This window comes from Populus alba, chromosome 5 (genome assembly GCF_005239225.2).
Source record: "Populus alba chromosome 5, ASM523922v2, whole genome shotgun sequence".
Taxonomy (NCBI): domain Eukaryota; kingdom Viridiplantae; phylum Streptophyta; class Magnoliopsida; order Malpighiales; family Salicaceae; genus Populus; species Populus alba.
In genome coordinates, this window is record NC_133288.1 from 20,006,507 (window position 1) to 20,021,416 (window position 14,910).

Consider the following 14,910-nt stretch of genomic DNA (forward strand, 5'->3'; position numbering starts at 1 on the left):
TTAATCGTTCACAATTTTACATTAGAAAACACATTTCAAAACAAGAACAAATAACCTTGTTTTTAGAATTTAATGCTCTCTAGTATATTTATTGCACTTTCCATCTATAAAGTTACTGATTTTACTATCTAATTAAGAATCCTCCAAAAGAGAACTTTTTATAAGTATCAAAGTCATTCATCAAGATATATTTTCCTTTACTATGGATATTAACCCACAATTCAACAATAAAAAAACTATATTTCTAAACATATTGGATGTAGAAACATCATCACATATGATCATCGTCTCTGAGAATATATAGTTACACATTGTTAATTATTCTAGGTCTGAATAATTTGAGATAATATAAAATACCCCCATGGTTTTCAAAAAGACCATGACTGATAATTTGAGATAATGTAAAATAAATGAGTGGATCGTTAATTATCCATTAGGCCAAGAGCACCAAACCATTTGATATTCAAACCATGTTAGGTCAGGACTATCCATTTCTCTTTCAACCATCCCAATATCGTTTGTCTTTGGAAGCAGATCCACGTACACGAGATGACCGGGGAAGAAGAAAGAAGCAAAACGACACAAATTCATAAAAAGTAGATAGTGTGAGTATCTTAAATTAATACAATATTTAGTAATTTTACAGGTGAGAAAGGTAGGTTTTACCAGCCTTCAACGTGCCAACCTAGCCACCTGATCAATTTCCAATTGGCTGGGGAAAACTTTTGCCCTAATTGAGATAAGTAAAGCCAGACGATGGTCAAGGGAGGATAAAATTGCAATCTTTATATGTGATATTTTGGAGATGCTGTACTGTTCTCCTCTGAAGATAAGTGGCATTTCTTTTAACACATCAAATGTACCTCTACACTACCATCCTTGTCAATCATTGGAACAAAAGAAGAAGAAGAAGAAGAAGAAATATATTTCGATAAAATAAAAGAAGAAGCACGAATTGATCTTCGTTCCAAGCGAATCAAGTCAAACCTAAAAGGGACTTGTTCAAAGGTTTAATGGCAGTACATATCCCCGTTGCTTAACGGGTATTTAAAAAAAAAAAATGAATTTTATAGTTCAAACAAGAGCGATATTGGTTATTTAATTTTTAGGTTTTACATCATGCTTCCTTTCCACTGTTTGAACTACTTTTATCCAGATAATATATGAATCCAAGAAATTTTCGTCGATATTTTTATTTATATTTATCAAGTTTTTAGTAGTGAATTATTTAAATAAATCCACATGAATGTCAAGTAATTGTCATGTTGTAAGTTTTTTTTTTATTAAAAATGCTGTAAAATCAATATCCATAATATATAGGATCATTAAAAGGAAAGTTAATAACAATCAAATATAAAAACATAGACTCGATATTTTTTAGGGTTTCTAAACATAATCAACTAACTAATTATTTCACTAAAAATATAGGAATCGAATAATAATTTACTATAATCCCATTTTATTTACCCAAAAAAAGTCGCACAAGAATTCTTCAGTTCTCATTGCACAGTATATATAATCGATCTTCCATGACACGCAGGTAGCATACCCCAGAATTAGTTCAAAATTAATGGTAGAAGGAACCGGTCAAATGATTTGCTTGATGGATTTTGGGAGGGCGAGCCATATCTTGTATTCCTTTCCTTTCCTTTTCCTTTTGATTTCTTCATGTTTCGACTGCTGAATGCATAGATCCTTTAAAAGCAGACTGTTAGCTTCAGGAAACAGAAACCAATGTGCCGTGCACCCACCACCCTCCATCCCCACTTGGATTTCCTGTCGCCTCCCTTCCTTTTCTTGTTACCATAACCAAAGCTAAAGTTTGCGCTTCAAACTACGTCCAAAAGTTCAAATCCAGGAGAAAAACTGCGTCAAATGATACTCCTAGCAGCTTAAATTACTAATAAACAGTCATTTTGACAACCCAATATCTTTTCCCACTTGTTTTTATTTGGAATTGGCAGAATTTTCAGGAAATTCGCTATGATATAATAAGCTTATTTCGATTGGACTTTCTGTTTAATATGAACTATCAATATTCCAGTGGCATTTCTTGATGATAGACACTCATCACCCGTAATCTTTCTGAATCTTTAAAACTCACAGGTGTCCAGCGTAATTAATTACCACGGAGGATGGCGACCAAAATGATAATCAATTGACTAATAAGTTTTGCTACCATGCATGACGACATAACTTCATACTCTCTTTGAATAACAGAAGTTAGCGATCCGTGTATCGGTGTTCCAGCTTGATGAAATCATTTCTTAAATGCAGAAAAAATGTGTCCATGCATGTTCCCTTGAACGAAACAATCCCAACTATACACTATTTTGAAATTGATAAAGGGTAATGGAAGATATAAATGTGGATCCTGGATTGGTTTAATCTGGACGAGGCATAAAAGGCCACGAACATCCGTCCATATCCCTGGATTTTCTGCCCAGTACATGATTGATCCTTGGATATATCGTCCAAAAAGTAGCAGATCATACGCGCCACAGTACTTTTTGTTCGTAGCCGTTGTCAGCTTGAATTGTATGAATCATTTCCAATCATGAATATAATCGTTGCTTTTAGAAAATGAATTTAGGGTTTGACGTATCAAATGCAGATGATTAGATTTGAGTTTTATATTTAGTAAAGCTCGCCGGATAATTGTGAAGTGGGTTGCACGTATCCTGTTCAGGAGGAAAGCAGATACCAAATATCTAGTGCTTAAAGCAGCAAGAGGGGTGAGGTGGAATGGGAGGCAATGTGGTCTTGTCAGGTCGGTGGTTGGCACAGAATGTTTACCCTAGAGGAGCTTCCGGTGCTGTCATTTTGAGTATCAGACGAACTTTGATTATTATTTTTTTACTGGTCATCCCTTTTTTTTGTTCTCACTAGTCACTACATTAATTTACACACAAAAAACGCAGATAAAGAAGAGTAAATGAATTATTAATTATTAATGCATCACTGCACTCATGTACCGGATCATATTAAAATAATATTTCTGTAAATAAAAAGGGAAAAACAGACAAAAACAGATGAGAAAAAGAAAAGAGAGAGCATGGGAATTTCCGGGTTCCCGAGCAGAAAAAGAGCTTGCCCAAATGTCATGTCTGTCAGCTTCCAGGCTTTATGGGATTCTCATAAATGAACCTGTGAACGTCCAAACATGTCGTTTTAAATCTTCTCATTTCCTCTGGGATACTAATGTATTTGTAAAAATATTAATCACTGTGCTTTAATTAATATTGATTCAGAGTGTTTGAGAATTAAATAAAATTATTTTTAAAATATTTTTATTTGAAAATATATTAAAATAATATTTTTTATTTTTAAAAATTATTTTTATATCAATACATCAAAATAATCTAAAAACATAAAAAAATTAATTTAAAATAAATAAAATTTAATTTTTAAAAAACTCTTTTAAAACATAAAAATAAACAGACAAGACCCAATCAAATATCAACATTTTGAATCCCGGGATTCTGAAGAAGAGAAACCTTTTCACAAATTTTCTACAAGATGGACAGGCCCCATGCATCTATCCAAGCAGGGCCCTTTATCATCATCAAATTTGGTTGTGGTTTTTTTAGAGCAGTACCACCAGATTAAACGATATAATATAACGGTGAAAATTAGGCAACTAGCATTCAAATTAAAAAAAAATAACATCTTATTATATTCAATAATAACAATATTTAATAAATATTGGACAACATCATAAAAATATATTATTTCATTGAGTTCCAGTTACATCAACGATTAATTAAAGTATCTGATGCACAGCTCTTGAAAGATACATCGATCTTCGGCAACTACTGACAAATGTAGTTTATTATTAATGATTATGTAATTACATTGATTATTAGTTGTACTTGCTTACTCTTTCTCGTGACTCGTAGACGTGCTATCCATGTTAGGTTAATTCAGCAGTAGCCATGGATGATGGAGGAGGGAACATGGAAGGCATAAAAACTATGTATAAAAGAGGAAGACATTCAAATAAATAAATTCCAATCTAAAGTATCTATCTCGTATGATAAAAATTATAATTAATGTAACAAAATAATTCAAGTATCACAAATACTCCATAATTAATCAAATATGAAAAAACAATAATTGCTAATCAGATTAATAATTTAATTTCTAGAGTTACAATGTAATATAAAAGGAAGATACTTAACTTCTCAATAACATTATTGTTCCCTCCTCGTAAATTATTGTTCGTTGTAATAATATATATTTTTTAATTTTATTATTTAATATTAAATTTATTTGGGATTAAACTTAATTTATTTAAAAAAAATTTTTTTTTAGAATTATCCAATCTTATTACTCAGACCATGAATTTTGTGGGTTAACTCGGTAAACTTTTTTTTAATTTTTTTTTGCCGATTTTTTTTTTCAATTTTATCTTTCAATATTTAGGTTGATTTTCAATTAACCTGAGTTGAATATAATTTTTTTTTCTTCAATTTCATCCTTCAATATTTGATTGATTGAGATTTGTGCTTCATAATTTATTTTGATTTACTTTTTATTGGATTATTCTTGTCTCATGATATAGGTTTGACAAGCTAATCTGAGTTGAATTGAGTTTTTTTTTTATTTTTTTTTTTAGTTTTATTTTTCAATATTGGGTTGATTAAGAATTATGCTACACTTTTTTTTTTTCTGCTTTATATGAGATTATCACAGTCTCATGATCCGAATCATAATTTTTACATGTTAACACGAGTTGACCTGGGTTAATACAACATATTATCATTTAAATACTTTTTTTTTTAAATATTGCCGTAATTTTTTTTAATCAAACTATTTTTTAAGTTAATCACTACACGAGTTTATTTTTTTTCCTCATGAAAACATGCAAGCAATACTTGAATTTTTTTTCTAAGTATGATTTGGCTCACAAATATAGTGCATGTAAATGATCAAGTGAGATCTAATAGATCTGATGTATAAAAAAATTCATTTTCTAAATATTAAAAGAAAAGCTTGAAATCATAGTTATAATATCCAATGTAGGTTCAACTTAGCACAAGGTTTGGAATGGTGGGTTCATTGACTCGTTTATGTTAATTTAAATTATGATTGAAAAAAAAACCTAAAAAATCATTTTCGATGGTTTTTAAAATAAAAATAATATCTTTTGAATAAAAATAAATCTAGGTCAGTCAATGAGTCGGTTGATTACCAAACTATTCTTAGAAACTTGGCTGAATAGAATCTTGTCGCTTTATCTTACTACTTATCCACTCTTACGGGTTAGTAGGAAATGAATATTCCTCGGTACAATCGGGTCAACCCGTCTAAAAGTTACGAGAAGAGTGGAAGCACGCTCCATGATCGAGATTGGGATAGCTAGGAAGGTGAAAACGAAAGGCTTGCAGGCACAGAAATCAGCGAGGGATAGATTGACGGTGACATGTCCTAAAAACGAAAAATAAAAAGATCATCTGGTCTTACGCATTCTGGTTACTGTTTCATTTCGGTTTTCACCCTTTTCACCTCGCCTCGCCTCGCGCCACCCTTGGCGGCGAAAACTAGTCATATCATTGGCAGTGCTTGGTGCTGTATTCGGACTACATTTAATATTTTCGAATAATTTTAATACGCTTATGCTGAATAAAAAAAAAAAAACTAAGCATGCTGCATTATCAATAAAAAAACCGGGTTAATCATCAAGGCTTTGCGTGCAGGGGGGAGTTGACTTCAATGTGGGCATTCATGGAAGATCAAAAGAAGAAACCAGAGGAGGGCAGTGGCACGTTGGCCTTATTTATGCAAGGTTTAATTGCACAAACGTGTTGCCTCTTAATGTGTACGGGTGACTGTTTGGAAATTGAAGTTTTTTCATAAATTTCTTGCTTCTGGCAATCCTGGACAGGCTGACCAATAGGTTGCACCTACTTGTACAAAAACAAGTGGCTAGCAGAGTCGAGGTGCCGAGTACGAATGCTTCGCCTTTGACCCCTGGCTCGTAGCAAGATAGGGCGCAAATAAAAGGACTTCGCATCTAAAAGCTCAAACACACTCGACATGTCTTTGACTTCTACCACACCTACAGCTATAGAGCATAAGCTCTCGAAAGCAAAATAGGTAGGGGCAATCTTGTGCACAGAAAAGCTTTGTAGCCCTCACTGAAAGAGAAATAGTGCCGGAGAAAATGGTAAAAATATAACCTGCATGCATGATGATGACTTGCTGATAACCAAGCTGACATGCCTACAAGAAAGCACAAAGCTTGGTGCTTTTTTACTCTCTTTCATTGTCCTGTTTAGTTTTCAGATGAGATATAAAATAACAATGAGATGATCAGAACGAGTTACTTTTCTTTTTCAGTAAAATCATAAGCTGCAACAGAGAAAAAAAAGCTTCATAGAAACTCAAGTTCTGCCTCCTTTTTCTTTATTTGTAATGAGTGTGCATCGGATTACCACTTCTTTTACCATCTTTCCAGAGTAGTATGGCGAGCAAAATGGAAGAAAAAAAAAACCATTAACAAGTGACTGTTCTTCTTTTGGTGTGTAAGATTTTTTAATTTCTTGATTTCATTTATGCTTTTTTTCACAAATGAATTGTCAGCGAATTAGACCTCTAAAAAGCTCCAGGACTCAGCAAGTGCATCCTGCAAGAAATCATGAAGGAAAATTTACTTAAGCAAGTGGGATGTTTCTAGTTCTGTTTTGAAGTTCACAGACTCGGTGGTATAGAAAATAACAGTAAAAGAATGCAACAGCATTAAGAGATTAGCTTTTGTACCTTATTAGTATGATAAGGATTGTATTGTTTTGAGCTACCAGCGGTATGAGAAAAATATACAAGCTAATAGCAATATCGTGGAGTCAGAGATTATCGACAAAATGCACAAATTGCACCTATTTAGATGAGGAAAAAGGCATGGAGAGAATTAGATTAATAAATTAGGGAAGAAGTACAGCCAAATTGAGAATGGGAAAGAAAGTGAAGGACCAACCTCCATTTGGATTGTAGGTAACAGAATGTCTCCATCACTAGCAAGGCAGAGTTTCATAGCAGAGCGCCCACCTGCCAAAATAAGGAACCAAACCATGAATAAGAATAAGAACAAGCAAGAGAGCCTTTTCAACCAAAAACTATAGTTCAGAAGAAGACAAATATCTACAAAAATGCTTTCAAAAGTTACGCACAGTAAATGCTCTATTCATTTGGGTTGGATTCAACCGATCCATGTTTCTATAGGAAAATATCAGCTTTTGGTTTGTCCTAGAGATGGCATATAGTCACCTAATAATCGCACATTTTCGAGTTAATATTCGTGTTCTTTCCACATGGACAACACGAGAAATCATCAGAGGAGCTTGTGAACAGTCGGGGGCTGGGATGCCTGCTAACTGGGGACGATACACAAAACATCGAGCTAGAATTGGTACGGATTCCTGCAAATAGAGAATAAAAGCTTAAGTAAATTATAAGGTGAAATAGTTCTCGAAAAAGAGGTGAATTTGCAAGAATATACTATACACCATCTGATTGTTGCAGGTTACCTGAGACAGTGCAGTTAACCTGTTTACTCAAACATCCTAGCAATGCTGGTGACTTGTATATCCATCCTCAAAAGAAATTGAATTCGGTGTATCCATGTAAGTGCGGCAACAGCTCTTCTACCTCAATTCTAGAATTGGAACAACTCATGCTTTTCTTTATTCGGCTACGATTTATAGACTCAACCTCAGCCAAAAATACCCCACAAACTGGTCTATGATCTGAGAACCTTGACTCCCCACGTACATAAGATAACTGAGTGAGGCCCCTTCCATACCACAATATACGATCACACCTGCATTTGTATATAGCCTGATTATTTGTATGTCAGAAAATTAAAGCATATTCTATTCACAGTCCCATGAAGATGTTCCAAAGTTTTTATTTAAATTTTCTCCGTACCAAAAAAAAAAGAGTATTTTTTGCTCACAATTTTCACTGAAATAAAATTCTCCTTTTTTTTTTCCTTGTTCAGAAGCAGAAAAAATGGAGATTACCATGCAGGAGTCCTTCGTTTCTCCTTCGGGTGCCTATCATCCCCTGCATATCTATCTGAGTTATTGGAATACTTGTATGTGGGAGGGAAATATATCTTGCCTTCATTCCATCCATCAAAAACTCGCCCTCGTCCCTGCTCTATCCGAAGCTGAAATTAAGAATCATCAAAGGGGTCAGATCGAACCACTCTCATTGAAGAACCACAAAGTATAACAGCACATCAATGCATACGCATCAGAGGAATATCTAAAAGTTTAGGCGACATGCCTGGTCATTCTCTAGCAACGCCCTCCAATTTTGCATCTCGACAAGAGTTTTCACGGCACGATAAGACAAGGCAATCCGATAATTCAAATCACCAAGCCAAATGATTCGACTGCCAAGGCAATGAAGATTTAGACAGCATGTTGATTGGCCCAAAATAAAGAGCAAACGTTCTGAAAATGAACACAGAGAATCAGTAATGCTTACTCATGCTCTAGAATTGTTTGAGGGGAGTTTTTGTCTCCTCTGGAATGAACTCTAGGAAACCTTGTCTTCCTAAGGATCTCCATAACATCAGAGTTTCTCCGCAGCTCGTCTCCCTCCTTCTGCCCAGATGTCAAATGGCTACAGATGAAGCAAAAGCTTGTTTGGTGCAATGACATGCTAATTGAAATCGAGCCCTGGAAAACCCAAAGAGAATAAGAGTGCAACTTTTTTCCCTAGTTCATCACAATTTTGCTATCAAGTTCATAAGAAGGAAAATGTACCTTGTTTCCGAGATAACCCATCAATCCTCTGCCCACACAAGACACTTTGAGATTGCGAACATCATCTCTAAGATCGCTCTTTACCCATACTGTTAGAAATACGCCGACCATTTGCTTACAGGCCACCAAACAGTACCTTGACTGGCCTGTTTGTCTATCTCTATCCTCCATTGACAAGGATCCACTGTAATCAATTGGCGAGTGTTGAGTATCCAATGGTGAATCCCCTGGCCCATTCTCATCATCAGAGGAACCCCATTGGTAATTGGGATCATAGTCACTCGGTCTATTCCCAAAGATAACCCTGTCACAGACACTAAAACGTCGATCAAGTTTAGGTTGTGGTATCACCATGTCACCATCCATTCTCATGCTGCGGCTCAGGGACTGAAAGGAACGGCGATGGAAGAAAGATGAGGCTTTCTGCCTCGTTGATCCCTCAAAGTCTGCATCCAATTCTACAATTGGATCAGAGATTGGTGAAGGAGTATGGTAACCCCAACTGGTACCAGGAAGGCTATTTAGAGTCTTCCTAATAAGAGCTAGCCATTTCTTGGCCGGTCCATTGTCTTCTGTGCCCAAAACATTTCCAGCATTCAAGGGCACAATTTCTTGAAACCTGAAACCAACGAGATCAAATAGATTAGCCAGTATTACAGCAAAGTTGCTTGCCTTAATCAAATAGGACAAAAAAGAATTGGTTATTTGACAAACCCAAGAACATAAATATCAGCAGGAGGTGAAGTGTGAAGCCAATCCTCAAGGTTCAAATGACTTGGAGGAGATTTTCCAGCTACATTCCAAGTTGCTACAAATATCCTGCACTCACATATTAATTGAAACACAATAAAAAACAACTCTTAGCAAGAATCAAATAAAGGCAACGCCATGATTAAGAATTGGCCTTGCCTATAATTGTTCACATCTGTAACTTGTGCAGCATCAAGATCAATTTTGCCTCGCTGCACTCCACCAGAGTGCCTCCTGTATGATGTCTCTGCGGATCAAAGTGAGGAGGGTTTTATAGGAATTTTTGAAAATCAAAGGGGTAAGATATATGAAAAGGAACAGCATCCTCATAATTATCACTGTGCCTTTTATCAATACTTTGGAAGTTAAAAGAGGGCTGTGGTCCAGACCAATACTGGGAGGTGTCTGATACTGAACCTGTTTTGCTTTTCTTGATGGTGCATGCTTCTCTCTCTGAGAAGGTGTGCCTCCACTCTTCACCGCCACCTGAAAAAGAAATGCAATAAAGATGTTAAAGCTGTGCTCTTTCCACTGCCAAATGCATCAATCAAACATATTCAAACAGCACAAAAAACAAATACTATATTCTTTGTTATGAAGAAAAAACAAAAACAAAAACGAAATGAAATTCAGGGGAGGAAAGGAACAAATTGGCAGATCTTGAACTGCAGATGGAAGAAGCAGGACCCCTTTAACCCAAAAACATTTTTGTTGTGAAAAAACAAATAGTGATGCAGAAGTAGAAATAATGCAAAGTACTCAGGGTCTAGAAGAATCCAAATCCAACTCAGTGGACAAGTTTCTTGGATATAAATGGCCAAGATTCCCCAAATCCAATCCAATAGGAGGATAGAAGACCAATAATCACCTCCGTAAAGGACATCATCTGCTTGAAATTCCTCAGCTTTGCTCTTGATATTGAACCACTTCTTGACCAGTGTCTTAGGCCATGAAAGCTTCACCAACAACAAACACACATATAGTTGGCAATTAGAGAGAGCATAAATGCATCGTAAAATCCAAAGATTTTTTTATTGGCATTTTCACAAACCTTGCTCTTCTTCGAGTTCTCATCTCTCATTGTTTCACAAATTCATATAGCTCTCCAGATTATATTGATACTGGCAAGATATAAGTCCCTCTTTGTTAAGCTATGGCTTGATGTTCTGGGTTTGCTTAGAATAGAATATGAATGTTGAAAGAAACGAAATCTCAGGAATTTCAAAGAATCCTGGAACAAGATTTTATTTTCCTTGAACAATCCAAGAACAAGTTCAAGCTCATGTTTTTCACATAAAGGGAGAAGTCCAGTGGTTAAGGCAAAGGAGAAGATGGGAAAAAAGAGAGGGTAGCGCTCTGTTTCTCTGGTTAAGGAAGAGAAAACGAGAGAGTCAACAAAGAAAGTCGCAGCTCCTCTGCATTTTATAGACAGAGAGTGATAATAACCCAGCTTCCCTGTTTGGGCGTTTGTTTTTTCTTACACTTCCTCTTCTATGTCAGGTCCCAGACAAAAAAATATTAAGGAAATGAAAGAGAAGCAATTAAAACAGACACCAACAAAAGAAACAGGGAAAGAGAGAAGTGATGCGTGGAAGTAAGACCATGAGATTCTGATAGTAGAACAAGACAATGTAGAGAGTAGGGAGAGAGAGAGAGTGCGTGTGTATTTCTCTCCAATGCAACAAAAAAAGCCTCGTTCCTTCTGGGTAGACAGGCAAAGCACCGAACTTGAAGAGAGAATAAAGTGCGAGGTGTTTTAGAGAGTCAAGACTCAAGATCCCTCCCTCCGCCCTCTCTTGAGCCTTTTTAAGTTTTTTTTTAACTGACCCCAAAAACACTCCAGGTCCAGGGCCAGCCAATTGAGCTTTTAGTTTTGGGACGTGAAGGCAGGAGCCAATTAGAATCAGTCACCTACTCACATTACTAGCACCCAACAAAACTGCTCCTTCTGTTTTAGCGCATTACTGTCTACGCCTTTGGTCAGTAAAATTAGGTTTGATTTATTCCAGCATGTACGTAAGTTAGTACCGATTCCTCCATTTGGTCATCTCATTAAAAAAGAGCAGTTTCAGGAAGAAACAAAGATTAGCAGACTGCATGTATTGATAGTTTGTTTTGAGTTTAATGTGTTCCTTTTCTCCTAGTCTTTTTTGTAAATTTTCTTTCAAATCTGCTTTTTCAGGCCTATTTGGCTATCCTTTTTAGAGATGGGGGTATATTTTCCCTTTTTGGTGGTGGGTTTTAGGGGATTTTTCTATTGGTTTGGGCTGTTCCTCCAATGTGGATTTTTGGGCTTTGTATAGGCATGTAGGTTTTTGGTATAGGGGCAATTGCCTTTGGTTACAAGATAGAGGGGAATTTTTGTGTGAAGAAGTGTTTGCTTCTTCAAAATCTTGGGTTTGGGAGATTTTTATGTGTAGGGTTTAGCTTTAGAAGCAGTGTATCTCCTCAAAAAAACCTTCTTTGTTGCTTTTTAGTAGTCCATGTGCTGGTCTCTCATGGTAATTTTGAGGCCCTTTTTGACTCAATCTAGGCTTGTGTCCAAGAGAAACAAGGCAGTTGTGCCAATTTGAGCCTTCTTTATTTCTTCTAGTTTTATGTCTTCTAAAGTATAAACTCGTTTACATGCATCGGTTAAAGCAAAGTTTTGTGCTTTGGGAGCCCCCTAATGGGATAATAAGGTATGTTTGCTTACATAGATGTAGGATCTTAGGGAATTAAGGGTCCCCTCGTCACTAGTTCAACTTGCTCTACGCTTGCCCACGCGATCTCCTAGGGTTAAGTGCAGCAATATTTGTTAAGCTTGCTTACTGCCTTGCCAATTTCTTGGTTTAAGCTCTCCAGCCTTGATTTTCTGAATTGACGACAAAGCTTAATCTCACATGCTACATGTAGGAGACTGTGCCTGGGTCTGTGTACCTGTACCCTTTAGCTTAGTTTTAAGTTTTTTTTTTTTTTCATTATTTCAAGGCTCTTAGCAATCAAGTAATGTGCGTGGTCGAGGATATTAAACTAATAGTAAATAATAGAGTTGACGGGAGATGAGTCCGGTATCTGTATCCTTGATTATGTAGTCATGCCTCATTAGTCAAAAACAGGCATGTCACGTGCTGTGTCGTGGATTCTTTTTTTTTTTTTTTTTTTAAATAATGTTCAGATGCTACAAATGCGCTTTGAAAAAAAATAAGAAAAAATAACTACTCAAATTACATCACCTACTAGTTAATTTTATTTTAATTAAATAATAAAATAATATACAACAACATAAACATGTATTTCTTTTTTAAAAAAATCATGATATCTTTAAAAAACTATGAAAGTACAGAATTGAATAGAAAATAAACAAACAAAAACAAAAGATCTAAGATAACTTGAAATAGTGCGATAGACATGTAGCCTAGATAATATGAGGCAAGACAATTAGGGTTAACCTGTAAAACTCATAATCTATATTATAAGATCGAAATTATTCATAAAAAAAAAAACTTTGAAGAAAACCACAAATGCATTTAAAAAAAAAACTAATGTTGAATGATAAAATCAAATAAAAAGATAAGTAAAAAAGAAATATCAACATGTATTAACTTTTCAAACTTATAACTCAAGCCATTAGATTGAAAGTATAAATACATGAAAAAATGGTAAAGCATAATCCCCAATAAATTAAACATTGAAGAATAAAACAAGGAAAAAATATTAACTACACAAAAGGATCTAAAATAAAATATGGTAATTAAAATAAAAAATAAAAAATAGATTAAAGGGAAACTAAATTTTTTTAATTGGAGGGTTTAATTGTAAGAAAAATAAATCCAACATAAGCAAAAAAATAAAATAATGACTAAGAAATTGAAAAAACATAATATGCCATACACTTGATTTGAATGGTGAAATTGAAAACCAATAAACTTTTATGAAAGGACTGAGAAAAAAAATACTAGAAATCAAAAGAATAAGGATCGTGTTGAAAAAACTAATATATGACAAATTAGAATTGAAGGATTAAATTTAAAATAAATAAAAATTTTACAAAAAAGATCAAGAAAAAAAACTAAAAGAAAAGGGACAAGAATTTTTGATTGGATGGTTATATTTAAAAGAAAAATAACTTTAACAAAAAAAAAAAGAAGAAAATTAAGGACCAAGTTGAAAGAATAACAAACCATAAACTCGGATTGAAGGTGAAATTGAAAGCCGATAAAATATTTATAAAATGGCTAAGGAAAAAAATCAGAAATCAAAAGGTAAGGACAAACTTAAAAAAAAAAAACAATATATACCAAATTGAAATTGAAGAACTAAATTGAAAAGAAATAAAACATTTACAAGAGGGTTAAGGGCAAAAATAAAAAATTAAAATATACAAGACCAAAGTATAAACATAAAAAACAAAGTACACCAATATATAATTTCTAAGGGATGAGAGAGAGAGAGAAAAAGATCCATTAGTCACAAATCGTCAAACCACCACTAACACGCGTTGCATGGGAGGAAGAGAACATGACGTTGCATCCAACGGCATGATGGAAAGTTCAGGTCCAACCACATGGAAGCACCACACGTGCAACTTGAAGAAAGCAAGCGCCTCTCACATGCTAGTGCATACAAATCATATGCCTACAACTTTTTAAAATTTAATATTGGTTAAAATACCATAATGCTCTCGAGAAAACAATAAATAACAAAAAATCAAAAACTAAAACCCTTGATCAAAGGCTCTTTTTTTCTTTGACTTCAAGGGGTATATAAGTAATCTAATTGTATATTGAAAAATAAAAAATAAAAAACCAAAACAACCCCTAGACATCCGGCATGTATTTTTTTATGTCTCCAATGGTATTTTAGTATTTTTTTGTTTATAAAAATAAAAAAGATCCTATCACCCCTATCAATTAGACCAAACATTATTTGCTTTAGGGGTAAATTCATTATTTTTTTTATTGTAATCCATAATAAATAAGTATAGTGTTATAGTAAAAACACTATTTTGCACCACCTTTTCCTTTTAGTTTATATTTTTATATGGCTTATATAAGATACAAGGTCAATGTCATCATGGATCACGAAACATACTTTAACATCCAAGATCCAATATAGCTCTCATTCATTTGGGTTTGAGTATACCACATAATTTAGTGTTTGTCTAAAACTAGGATCATGAATTTGACTATTAAGAAACCATTATGGCTAAACAAGTTCAAATTACTACCATTAAATTGGGAATTGGTGTCCGTATAACCTAATAAGATAACATTCCCAGATAGAAAAGCTCGTTGAGATCCTATGTAAACCAAAGCTTGGATAGTCAGGACACACCCTGAAGCCACTTGCTTCTCTAAGATGCATCATTTATTTGTCAAATCTAATCTACTTGTTACCAATTACG

At 34.5% G+C, this 14,910-nt stretch overlaps 1 protein-coding gene across 4 annotated transcripts; it reads right to left on the reverse strand.

Annotated features, from left to right (window-relative positions):
* Positions 1–6,379: 6,379 nt before the first annotated feature.
* On the reverse strand, positions 6,380–11,417 carry LOC118061671 (type I inositol polyphosphate 5-phosphatase 4). Of its 4 annotated transcripts, none has more exons than XM_073409212.1 (14): positions 10,576–11,417; positions 10,393–10,480; positions 9,942–10,010; positions 9,684–9,771; positions 9,489–9,593; positions 8,775–9,393; positions 8,494–8,612; positions 8,290–8,398; positions 8,022–8,170; positions 7,527–7,819; positions 7,267–7,418; positions 6,977–7,047; positions 6,763–6,878; positions 6,380–6,628 (listed from the first exon to the last, which is right to left on the reverse strand). In XM_073409212.1, the coding sequence occupies exons 1-10, from the start codon at positions 10,603–10,605 to the stop codon at positions 7,594–7,596; spliced, it is 1,602 nt and encodes a 533-aa protein (XP_073265313.1). In that variant the 5' UTR covers positions 10,606–11,417; the 3' UTR covers positions 6,380–6,628; positions 6,763–6,878; positions 6,977–7,047; positions 7,267–7,418; positions 7,527–7,593. The 4 variants fall into 4 exon arrangements, with proteins under 4 accessions (XP_073265313.1, XP_073265312.1, XP_034931082.1 ...); XM_073409211.1 differs by having other exon boundaries at positions 7,280–7,418; positions 8,494–8,687; positions 10,576–11,414; XM_035075191.2 differs by having other exon boundaries at positions 8,494–8,687; positions 10,576–11,414.
* Between the last annotated feature and the right edge of the window lie 3,493 nt (positions 11,418–14,910).

Excerpts from the sequence above, each read along its gene's own strand:
- LOC118061671 (XM_073409211.1), bottom strand. The coding sequence starts at position 10,605 with ATGAGAGATGAGAACTCGAAGAAGAGCAAG. Across the intron at positions 10,481-10,575 it reads AGAACTCGAAGAAGAGCAAG|CTTTCATGGCCTAAGACACT; the intron begins GTTTGTGAAAAT and ends TTGTTGGTGAAG. Across the intron at positions 7,820-8,021 it reads AAACGAAGGACTCCTGCATG|GTGTGATCGTATATTGTGGT; the intron begins GTAATCTCCATT and ends ATACAAATGCAG.